This window comes from Meleagris gallopavo, chromosome 9, assembly GCF_905368555.1.
Source record: "Meleagris gallopavo chromosome 9, MGAL_WU_HG_1.1, whole genome shotgun sequence".
Taxonomy (NCBI): Eukaryota; Metazoa; Chordata; class Aves; order Galliformes; family Phasianidae; genus Meleagris; species Meleagris gallopavo.
The window spans coordinates 3,190,168-3,203,198 of NC_139412.1; the positions used below are offsets into that span (position 1 = coordinate 3,190,168).

General features: G+C 41.2%; 1 protein-coding gene across 2 annotated transcripts in view; it reads right to left on the reverse strand.

The window, feature by feature from the left end:
• The window catches only part of KLHL13 (kelch like family member 13), a 66,567-nt gene that overhangs the window by 42,529 nt on the left and 11,007 nt on the right, over positions 1-13,031 (reverse strand). For both annotated transcript variants that reach the window (XM_010715178.4, XM_010715176.4), the window contains one exon: positions 8,733-8,791. In XM_010715178.4, coding sequence (XP_010713480.1) covers positions 8,733-8,752 — 20 coding nt within the window. In that variant the 5' untranslated portion in view covers positions 8,753-8,791. The remainder of the gene's footprint in view (positions 1-8,732; positions 8,792-13,031) is intronic.

Here is a 13,031-nt window from a genome sequence, read left to right on the forward strand (position 1 = left end):
CTCGGCTGATACACCTCCACCCACCTGGCTGTCAGGTATGATTCCAATAGCCTGGAGCAGGTGTATCAGTGCAGAAAAGTGAAACTAAGTCTGGAACTTGGAAGTCTTGGAACAGGGCAGTTACAAGCTGGAAACGTTTGGAATCCAAAATGGAGCCAATGTGATAACATCACTTGGGAAGATGGAAGGATATTAGCAAGATGCTTAGATTTCAGAAATGTCACAGGTAGGCATGAATACACACACAACACTGTAATGAGGCAGAACAAGTATTTCTACTGTAATAGAAAGTTCTCTGTGACAGATGCACTCCTGACTGGCTTCCAACAATGCAGGATTTTCAGCCGTTAAATTTGCTGTTACCTGCAGAAATTACACTGCTATCTGCTCTTCGGATTTCAGTATGCACTTATTTATGGGTAACCACCAGGCCACAGGACAACACACTACCTGAAAAACTGAGCTGCTTCCCCTCAACAGCCTTCCCTGGTCTTGCAAGATGCTTCTGTGAATCAGAAGATCATGTAATAGCTCATTAGTTGCTCCAGCTTTCACTCTTCAGGGCAGGAAATAATGCAAGTAACCTAATACTTCTCATTTTTACAAAGTACAGTTAATAATGTTACCAAGCCTAAAGTCCAGCTAATTAAAACAAATCAGAGATCCAAAACTAACAAGCTTTCTTTACAAGATGAATGCCCAAGCAAGATTGAGTATTTTGTTTCCCAGCACAGCCTCTACCACTGCATGAGTATTCTCTAAAACATGCCTGATTTTCAACTAAAACCTGAATCACTGACACATCCTTGATGTCCAAAGGCAACAGGCAGAAGAATTATCAAGCATGATAAATGATGAGAATAATAGCACTATGGGTTTTTGTTCAGCTTGTTATTCTGTTTTAATAACATGTTCTTGGTGTTTGGATGTGGGCTGTGTTTCAGATCCATTTTTTTTAAGGTAGAAAGTACTAGCAAGCTATTCAGCACCCATCAGGAAAGGTACACTTTTCAAAATTAAGTTGCTTTACTTATTAGTCAAATGAACTGAACAGATCCAATCCACCAACAGGAACGTTTGGCATTTTATTCTCCTTCCATTTATGAATCACTAATGTCTAATTCTTCCATACTTGACTAAATGAGAGATTATAGGTGAAAGTTACCAACAAAAAACAGTTCCTGGGAAAAAGGAACCTGAGAACACATTTATTTATCAACAGATGGCATCCTTGAACAGACTACAAGAGGAATTTAAAGACAGTATTTTTACTTTAGGACATGACAACCTTTATTTTGAAGCATTTATTCAGATGATCAGCTGCTAGCAACAGCAGATTGAACTGTGGAGTAAAATGACTCACTTCCAAAACAGCTCCTTAAGTTTTCCAAGTTTCTGTGCATTATCAGTTTAATAACCATGCCAGTGTGTACCCAGAAATGACATGTAGTTTAAATACAAGGTCACAGCAGAAAAAAAGTGCAGGAAAGTTCCATTCTTCCCCAAAGGGAAAATGCTATAGCTGCAATTTGAGCAGACTATTTTAGATTTTGGTCACTGAACCACTTTATCACAAAGCATGAAGATGCTTTGGATAAAGCCTCTTGAAATTTGATGCATTCCAACAAACACTGAACTGTGCAGAAAAACAATTATTCATCCTACACCTACCCAACAGTTGCCATCAGAAGATGAGTTTGAACAAACATATCCATCCAAGCAACAGAAAACAGAGATATGAAAACAAAAGGGAAAATAGCAATCAGCATGTCATTATGTTACACTGCTAACAAAGTCAGCAGTTGGAGAAGTTCCCCATCTTGTACTTTCAGCAAAAACAGTTCATACAGTACTGAGAACAGTACAAAGCAGCCTGCTTTCCCAAGCAGCTAACCTGTCACCTTAACTCCAAGCACAGGAGCATAGAATGGCCTGGGTTGAAAAGGACCACAATGCTCATCCAGTTCCAACCCCCTGCTGTGTGCAGGGTCACCAACCAGCAGCCCAGGCTGCCCAGAGCCATATCCAGCCTGGCCTTGAATGCCTCCAGGGATGGGGCATCCACAGCCTCCTTGGGCAACCTGTTCCAGTGCCTCACCACCCTCTGTGTGAAAAACTTCCTCCTATATTAGGTTGGATATTACCCAACCTAAACCTCCCCTGTCTCAGTTTAAAAGTTCTCCTTGCCAGGAAGCATCAAAGATGAAGATGAAGTTCAAAGCTGAACTGGGTCCTCAGACTTTTAATATTATAAAGCCTTAGGTGAATGTGACAACACTTGGATTAAAATAAGCATTCTGGACGTTCTTCTCTACCCGTATATTACTTGGAGTCTTTGGATAGTCTGCATTCAGGCTTTTCATCTGCCTGCAGTACTGTATCATTAGGGATGAGCTGTTTTGGTAATTTGTTTGCAAGATGGGGGGGATAGGGAAAAGCATTTTTTTGCAGGAACTTTTCCCTTGGCAAGGGAGTGAACTTACAGGAAACATAAAGAGGTGCTGTTTCTCAGAATAAACCGATTCGTACAAGCAAGACTCTCCAATGCATTCCGTGTCTTAAGTGACTTATCAGTTCATACCATCAAATCCATTAGGACAGGCAGGAGAACTTCCACTAATGTGTCTGCAGAAGGAGCTGCTGCCCAATGGGTAACTCTTTCAGAAGCATTCATACAGTCTCTTCAAGATGTAACCTATATCCCTTCATTATTTATCCCAATATAATTCAACTTTGACAGAACTATTTCTAGTTTCAGACAAACTCCAGTTTTCTGAAGCCTTTGAGATTCTACTGAAACATCTTCCTGCCTCATCTCTTCAACCACATTATTTACTGCAATGCATTCACCCAATACTCCTGCTTCTCTCACCACATCAAGCTCGAAAAGCTGCTTTTTAATGACCTTAAGGGCTCAGCTTTGCTGTATTCGCAACATTTGTTCCCCTTAATTAGATCAACCTTTGGCAAACGCTCCAACAAGCAACTCTGGTTTCTTTCATGTGATCATTATACACAAAGGTGCCTAAAAAAAAAAAAAAGCAGTGATAATTCCTCCTTCAAAACAACCATAAGTATGACACAGCACCAGACATCAGTTGCAATGACTATTTCTTCTGAGCCATTCAGTTTGACTTGCTACACATCCCCCCAACTGCATTCCCTCTTATTTTGCACTGAGTTATAAGAGTTTTAGATGAAAGCTGTTTGGACTTACATTTGTACACCAGCAGCGCTGGTCAGATGAGTATGCAAACAATATATTGCCTAAAGAGGGCTTCTGCAACACAGAGATTGAGCTGCACTTCCCACTGCAAAGATATTACAAAGCTGCTGCTATATCAGAAAAGCCAATGCATTCTCTCCAAGGCCATTCAGTTTAGGCTCCTTGAAGCCAAAGCAAGTTTGTTTATTGTTTAAACTGAGTTGTGTGAAACTGTCCAAGGTCGAAAACAAAAGGAAGATACTGGTTCTGAAAAAAATACATAAATAAAAAAGTGCCCCACACTGCCTATGGGAGTTCATTACAATTCAGAAACATATGTTGGGTCAGCTCAAACTTCTGAAATATCATCATTTATAGACAGCATCATTTCAGGTATATGGCATATACTAAGAAGGAAGTGAAGCTGTTTAATGGAACAGGATCCACTGCACTGAACTCCGTAAAACACCATATTTAAAGTCAGTGCAAGTAATTCTTGTTTTATGTAAACCATTCTACTGAGAAACTAGCAGACAAGAATATTATAAAGCAATGTATAAACATTTAGCTTGTAAAAATACACCCCAACATGCAGAAGAACAGAGAATGAAATAGTACCAGTGTGCATATTACAAAGCTCCACAAGATCTACTGCCTTCTCCTTGCATCACCCTAAAATGTGTCCTAAAATGGCCCAGGAGGACATCTGCACACAAACTAGTGCACAGCATAACAACTGCAACCATTAACGATGTTGCACAGGCAGCAAAAGAAGCCCCTAGAGCTGTTACAGGGAAAAAGAACAGCCTTTATATAGGTTTGACAGCATTAAGACTGATCTCAAAACCGTTCAGCAATTTCAGCCTGTGCACAGCACTTAAAGGAGCACAATCATGCTTCTGTGCTCCTGAGCTAAAGCAGGATTATTTTGGTGCTAAGCACTCGTCAGCTGTGCCCTAGCAGATCTCTGCTTCAGACAACCCACACTGGGCAGTCTCAAGCTTCAGAACTTGAGCTAATGAACTGAAGACAACAAAACTTCAGACTCACGCCCTTGAATTTAACCCATCACCTCAGGTCTGGCTGCTATGACTGCACAGCTGACAGCCTTAACCAGAGAAAAGGCAAAGAGCTCCTCTCCAGCACTTGGCATCCTGTGCACATCACAAAGAGGACAGGGACCTGATGCTCCCCTGCTCCTACAAGCAGCTGTGTGACACCAAGGCACTGTGCAAAGACAACTCAACTCACATCATTGAGATGGAGGTAGCAGAAAGTGTTTTTACGAGCGAGGTGTGTCAAAGCACTGCTGTAAATGAAATACTCTCTTGACTTACAAGTCAGCCAGACATCTGTTTCATGCCTGGATTTGCATAATGAAACAAGTTTTAATTCTCATTTACAGCAAGATGACTCAAAATGTTATCAAGCTTCTCAGCTGGCCACAAAATATTGAAGTGATTTAGAAGTGTTGGTAAAACATTCAAGTCTTTACAGATTGAACGCTGTTCTATAAAAGACTCACATCTCACCCTTCTCCAGTACAAGTCCCCCATCACCATGATTTCAGCACATCCCAGCTAGCTCAGCACCTATATTTAATCACTGCTGGTGAAACAGAATCCCCCAGAGTTTAATTAGGTGACCCAGGTCCAAAACAAAGCAAACAAAAGCATACAACAGAATATCTAGTAAATATGATACAAGTAAAAGAAGAATCTTTATTATTTCCACTTAGGCAACAGAACAACATTCAGGTCCCACTTTCTCACTAGCAGTGGGGGAAAAAAAAAGTCACAGTAAGAACCCAGCTGCTGACTGTCACTTATTTTAAGTGCACAGGGGTTTGCATCATTACTGAGATCAGGGAAAGCTATGGAAATATCAGTCCATTCCCCATGGAACGGAACAGCACAGATGGAGCACGTCCCTTCAGTGCCCAGCTTGTCACACACAGCCCTGAGCTACTGATTACCAAGGGCACAGCTCAAGTACCTATTACCATTGTACAAATGAGACTTCCTCAGCCTCAGAGAGATGTCAAATAGAACAAGGCACCCTCCTTCAGCCTGCCAGGCCCAAAGAGCAAAATCAACATAGCAAAAGGGTGTGCATCTCTGGATTTTGGTCAAAGATGATATTTTAATACAGGTTCAAGTTAAATGTTATCCAAAATATTTATGAATTCATTTTTGAGGTTAGCATAGAACTCAATACTGCTAAATGAAAAATTTTCTGTACACTTTATTATCAAATTGACATTTTAACTAAAGTTGCAGTATGTGTTTTAAGGCCTTGAAAGCTTGCTGCTTGAGCATTCAAAGGTGGAACATTTCCCACTTTAAACTGGTTTAAAACTGAATCCTGGTGAAAACTGAATGGTAATATTAACAATAAAAACATCAGAAACAAGGAAATAGCAATTCCCCTTATGCATCCCATAAACTTTATAAAGCTGTAAGCATCACTCACTGTTGTACAGAAGTCAAAGCCAAGGCTATGAATGAACAGAATTGAGAAAAGAACTCAGTACCTGCACCTCCAGCCTGCAACAACTACTCAAAAGTTATCTCAATAAATCTTACTAAATTCAGCCTTGCAGCATTCAAGTAAGAATTAATGAAACTAACCAGCTATTCATCACCTCTTACTGCAGCTATAATGCTGACATAGAAGAGTCTTAATGTCAGCAGATCCAGAACCACTGTTCACTGTGGATGTCACTGGCTGTAAGCCTCATCCACTCTTAAATATCAGAGTACCACCTGACCCAACCATATGCTGGAGGCTGTGAAAAGCTGTGAAAATGCAGCTAAAAGGTCCTTAGCCACAACCAGCTGTACAAACTAAGCACTAGCCCTTCAAGGTAACTGCTGTGTATTTGCCTAGAGCCTTCTCTGAAAATCACCACACTGAAATATAATCAATATCCTACAAAATAAAAACCTAAATAGAACTGCTGTTCAATCAGTAATAGTGGCATCACTAAGGAAACACTTCATTTAAGGGATGAAGGCTGATATTTGAAACCCACACTATACTTACACTGATCAAGTTCCAGGATTATTAACCTGATAACAAGGAAAATATCAAGCACTGGATTTCTTAACAGCAGAGTTTTCAGAGCTCTGTACAGCAATATCCAGTGGCAGAGCAAATAAAACCGTAGCTGTCTAAAGCACTTCAAATAGATTGCTCAAAGGCCTGAACAGATCTGACCACTGCACAACCTCTACTCCTCTCCCTCATATTTAAACCTGCTAGAAAGCCACATAAAATCTTAAAAGCTTCTTTGAATTTTTTTTTTTATTTATTTATTGTTTAAGTGTAAAGAGTCACAGAAAATTTCTTTTGTCATGGGAGAATACAGAAAGTTGAAACAAGATTACGTACCAAACCAAGTCTTTAGTCACATCCCCTCACTCTAAGGGCTGAGCTAAGCAGCAGGGATAGCTGCAGTGAGGTTTGGAGAACATAGGCACAGGCAGCTTTAAGAACAGCATCACCCACCACAGGATTACACAAGCCTAAGGAAGCAGCAGAGCCTGAGCAGCTGCTACCTGCCTTACCAGGTCACGTGTAGGGCTGCCAGGAGATCACTGAGGCTGAATAGAGTAGTCAAAGGGCTGTAGGAACAAGCTCTGCCCAGGGTACCTAACCAAGGGACCCCGTGAGTCCTCACCTGAACATGAGAACAATGAGAACATGTGCCACAGCTGTTGAGATCTGCTGCTCCAGCACCAGCAAAGGGCATCACAGAAAGTAATACAGATCAAAAATATGATTACTGTTAGAAGTAATATTAAAAAGTAATATTTCAGGACAAGGTGAAAATGTTTTAAAGTGGAAGAGAGTAGATTTAGACTAGATATTAGGAAGGAATTCGTTACTATGAGGGTGGGGAGACACTGGCACAGGTTGCCCAGAGAGGCTGTGAATGCCCCCTCCATGGCAGGGCTCAAGACCAGGCTGGATGGATGGGGCTGTGAGCAACCTGGGCTAGAGAGGGGTGTCCCTGCTATAGCAGGAGGTTGGAACTACACGATCCTAGAGGTTCCTTCCAGCCCAAAACCATTCTGTGATCCCATATTATTACTGCTTGCAGCCAACACTGACACAGCCCTCAAGGACTTTGGCCAGAAGTCACACTGCCTCCTGGCTAAGTCAGGTGGGTCAGCACAAGCATTTCTCCTGCTGCTAAATAAAGGAGCCTGTCAGGTCTGGCAACAAATCCTCCTACAGCCTTCCAAATCTTCCAACACCCTTCCTGAAATGGGAAGCATAACCTGGAAGAAGCCGAGAGACAGATGACAAGCAGTGGGTACTAACTTCAGGCAGAATTTCTCTTGACTGAAAGTAAGACAGAATACCAGCTACTATTTGTATTTGGTGTATCTCACATCCCAGAACAAGGAAATTAACCATTAATTCCTCACCACCACCATTTTGTAGTTTAATGAGGATTATGCAAAGTGCTGCAGAATGAAGGAAGCCCAGAAACCTTTCTTAGATTTAGATTAAAAAAAGGTGCATGTAAGAATCCAGACTGATTTCTGCCTAGGAGTTTAACGTATTACTATTCCATTATAATAAAAGGAGATTTTTTCCCCCCCAAATTAAAACCTCCTGTTGCATAGCAATAATAATATAATTGCAAAAAAAAAAAAAAAACACCAAGAATTCAAGGTATCTGTAGTAACAGCTATCTTCTAACTTGAATTTTAACTATTCAGTACCAAGAAAAGCACTGAGGTTGTCCACAGATGCACCATTCCCCTATATAATCGTCATCTGAAAAAAGCAGTAGATCCAGAGTATAAAAGCTTATGGCTCAAAAGAAACCACTCAAGACCACATTCCTCATGTTATATTTAAAAAGCCTGAAGACTATCACAGAAAATCCTGAAATATTTTTTAATTCTCAACTGGAAATTAGGCAAGAGAGTTCTTATTCAGGTGTGATTTTATCAGAGGTTCTTCCTTTCCTAACACGTTTTGGGGACATTTTCATGGTATCAGAACACTGCTATACTGCAGCAAACAAACTGTAAGCTTCCAAGAAAGCTTCTGCTCCATCTTCTTTGGATGGAACGTATCAGACTGTCAATCAAAATTAGACAAGGATAATAAAGCATTGATAACCAAGTCATATTAAGCAAGTAGTGCCCTATGCATGGTAAAAATAATTCCCCAAGCACTTTGTTAACCCTGCTAAGGGCTCCCACAGGGCACACATCAGAGATTCTCACCAATATCTACAGCACATTCCATGGCCAACAGAGAGAGCCTTTGGTAGGCTGATCATTATAGACAAGTATGACAGTTAATCATTTATGAAACCATACGGATTCTACTGCTTAGTCCTCCAGCTCTTTATTTGGACATTGAGCTTTTGCCTACGCTTCCCACAAAGGCTCTATAGTCACAGCTTTCAGAACCAATGATAACTCCAGACAGGCAGCAGTTACTCTAAAACAGGAAGGAAATACTCCCATATTTATATTTAAGAACCCCGTTTGTTACTCACAAAGTGTCTCTCCACATCATCTCTGATGAGCAGAACTATCTCCTCAGTTCTTCATGCACCTGCAGCCAAACAGAACAGCATTAAAGCAAAAAGTCACAGACAAACATCCATAAAGAGCATTTTGCTGCTCAGACCCCATGCATTTATGCATTTTCACAAAACAAACCAAGATTTACACTAAACAATCACACACCATATGACTTCTTCCCCATTTAATTGTACTGTAGAAAGTTACAAACAGAAAGAAGCAGAAAACATTCCTGCTTGCATGTATGATACTGTTCCTTGCTGCAGGAAAAAAAAAAAAAAAAAAGGGTGAATTATGAAAACTAATCAAGTGAACCGAGAGAGAGCACATGCCCTAGATTTTTCAAATAATCTCCTGGTTTAACCCAGTTGTTCCTGAGCCTGCCTATCCCATGAACACATGCTAAAATGGAAGCTGCAACACATTAAAGCCACTATTTTAAGGGTGAGATGCTGCTCAAATGATTTCTGTACAAGACACTTTAAAATTTTGGCCTCTTCTATGCAAATTTAATGAGTTCCACTTTTGAGATCTAATATAGTTGATCAAAGGGTGACAGCCTCGTTAGTTGGTTTTTTAATGTCTCATGGGTACAATATCTTACAGCTATTAATCAGAATGAAAGGCTGCAGCCTATCTGTAAGTCTATGAACTCACTTCTAATTGAGGATACAACGATAAAGCTGTAATATTTAAATGTGCTGACATCCTTTAGCAGTAAGCATTACAAAATCTAAGCTATGCAGTGCCCACAGAAAAGCCACAATTTGATTTTCAGCCTTCTGTAGATTTCACATTGTTGGGCACAAGTGAACTGTAAGAGAAGTCGTAGCTGTAGGAATTGAGCGCTTCTTTGAAACAACTCACTACTCCTTCACAGCCCCAAGAAGAAATTTCTTACCACTTTTAGCACTCAGAAGTAAACGAGCATTGTTAGATACATCCACAAAACAGTAAACCTACATCAAGATTTGAAACAGGGCAGTTGATGTATAATAAAAAAAATTTCTGCAGATCAACCTTTCCTACAAGTGCTCTGTGCCATCACAACCAAAATTCTGAGTCCAAAGAGCAAGCCACAGGAGATGCTAGAATAGGAATTCACCTAAAAGTGGATTTTGCTAAAGCAAATCAGAGACATTTAGCAGGAGACATTTGCACATAATATTTGTGAGCATGAATTATGAATTCAATGTGTGCCCTACACCTTTAAGTGCGCTATAAGAGTGAGCACCCAGCTCAGCTGCTCCCATCCACCAACAGGAGAACAGCTGGTAGAATCAGGTGCCTCTTGGCTCCTGGTGTCCCTGCACCTGGGGACATCCTTGGTTCAAACCAAATCCAGGTTTTCCTCTACTAAACATGTCTACTCAGTGAATAGGATATGATTCTACCTCTCCATCATAAAACAGGTTAGGACTAAATTAACTCTGAGTAAATGAGGTTGGCCTGATCCTGGGCAAATACACAGATGGTTTTGTATTTATAGCTATACAAGTTTCCACACATCTCCTCTGTGAGGCCAAAGCAACATCCTCTTGATGGGGTCTTCATCAGGGCTGCTTATCTGTGTGAATTAATGCCACACTCACACTAGATTGACTGAAGATTAGGAAAAAAAAAAATCTGACCTTTCCATTACAAATTAAAAATGAAAAGTAACTGTTTCCATCCTTCCTTTCCACATTTTCCCTAGATAGGTTACTCCAAGTCAGCTAAGCTGCAAGTTTGTTAAAGTTGGTTTTGGAGCAAAACACGATAATGGTGCACAGCAACCTCGCAGTGTGCCTGATAAAACTTAACCTGAATTCCTGAATATACAGGTTCTCCCTTCTTCCAGAAAGAGCTAAGTAGTACGGAGTACCAGACTACTCAGTCAGCAGTCTGTCCAACTGGCCTCAAACCTGTCACCTGAATTCAAACCAGGAGCCAGGCTGACTTTGCCAGTGACACCCCTGCACATCTCCTCTCCTCACCCACAGGTTTCTTTGGGGTGAGATCTGAGCAGAGTGGCTTCTCTGTGATCTGCTCCTACTGCTCTGCTGGTGAGAGGATGCCAAGCCAGCTACATCGTGAAGTGAAAGCTGAGTTCTTGCTTTTGAATGTGAGGCTTTTTCTTAATGAACTGCTGAGAGAACAGAAGCAGCTCCTTGGTTGGGGCTGTTTGGCTGGCGTACAACAGAAAATGTAACGGAATGTCACACACTGTCTTCCTTTACACTACAGAAAGCTCAAGATTACAGAAGAGAACAGCACAGTGCAGGGTGGGGAAGCTGATGCGTACAGGTGGTGAAATTGATAACTGAAACCTGCCTCTAATTGCCAACCTCATTATCACAGAAATTCAGATGGTTCAAGCTACGCGTGAACCCTTTTCCTCCATACTTGGCAAGGCTTCTTTTCAACTTCAACAACAGAGCTGCTATCACCGGTACACCCTCACCACTGATCCTCCTCACCTAACGCAAACAAGAGGAATTCACACCTCTCCTCACAGCCTGACAGCTACTCTCTGTGAGCACAGAAAGGAAAAAAGATCACTGGCATTAACTGCTCCCCAACAAGAGCTGGCGGCTGAAGCCCTCCCTGCTGCACAGCTGCCTCACATCTCTGCTCTGTGCTGCTTTGCTGGTGCTGCTGCTCATTTTGCTGCTTCTCCATATTTTTTCCTTGAGCAAAAACCACACATTCTGCCATCATTCTTTCAGATACATAAATGTACATACCCATCACATTTGTTGTTAACAACCTTCAGCGTGAGTTTCTGAATACGACTTTTAGGAGTGGTGTGGTTAAGACCCGTGTAAAATCGTTGAGCACTTCACAGCCAAATTCAGCTACTTCTAATGCTGACCACACACAAGAAAACCAAACCACGTACTGCTCACACACCAGTGCACATGTGGCAGACACCCTGTGAAATGGTTGCATTTTCATGCATGCATTCCAATACCTGCTAGAAGGCTCTGAAATTTTCCAAGCTGATAAATGAGGCTTCTGTGGGTGGCTTGCTTCAGCAGCCAGCTCTTTAGAGACAGAATGAGCGATGCAAGGCATGTCAAAGAATGCACCAAAGGCACAGTGTAAGAAGCCATGACATAGGAAAGGCCACACATTCTCAATGGACAAACACGAGCATACAAAGCATGGAATGAACATGAGAAATATGCTTGATGTGTTTCTTAAGGTCTATCCTCTAGCCTGAGGTTTCTAAATTAGTTTCAAATGATGTTCAGAAGTTGTAGAGCCAGGAGATGCTCTGATTTAGCCTGATCTACAGCAGAACTGCAGTCCATAGAACCACAACAGAACAGAACTGATGGAAAACACCGGACATTTAAACTAACAGTGAGCAAGTGGCTGAGCTCTAGCTTGGGAACTGTAACTACGGATGTAGTTCCACAAACTTAGTCTGACTTAACTACAATTTGCACCAAATGTAATACATCAACCAACTGCACAGTTCACAGAAAACCACTGCCCAATTCAAATAACTGCTTTCCATCAAATGAGCAAGCTGGTTGCACTCATCTGGAACCAGCTGCGCCTCCCATGCACACCCTCAGCAGCTGGGCAAGGAGCACACAAAGCAGCAGCTGATTCCACCTGAGATTGAACTGTGCCCTTAAACATAGAACAACTTTAATCTCCAAGTAATAGATCATTTAAGAGACTCTCCCTAAATATATAGTGCCCTTCTAAGCATATATTTCTTTTATTTTAGAGGTAGGATATAGAACAGCTTCATTTAGGGAGTTTTCACAGTAACAAGTACCAGAGTTCCATTACTCGAGTGGCATTAACTATATCACATACCACCTGATAATCAATAATTAACAAGTTGATCATTAGCGTTTTCCATCTACAAATTGCAAGTGTACACAGACATTTTCAAGGAAAAAGAATCTAGTCCACTCACAGAAGGAGTCCCTATGTCTACAGAGCATCCAACTGAAGTTATTTATCACAGTTGAGCAAGGTGCATCATTTTGAAAAGCTCATGGTGATCATGACCAGAGGGGTTTTTAATCCTCCAAAAAGCCCTGAAAACACAGTTAATAACCAACTCGTAACCTATATGGATTGCTCCTCTTTTTTCAACAGTTCCATTCTCTGCAGTTGGCCAGAATCCGCAGATTAACACTTACTGCTCAGGAAGAGTTAATCCAAAAGGCACTTTCACTATAGACTGAAAACAAGAGGTTGTAAGAGGAGTTCAGACCCTGCAAAGCCTCCTAGTAACACAATGCACATTTCAGTACTCTGAAGTC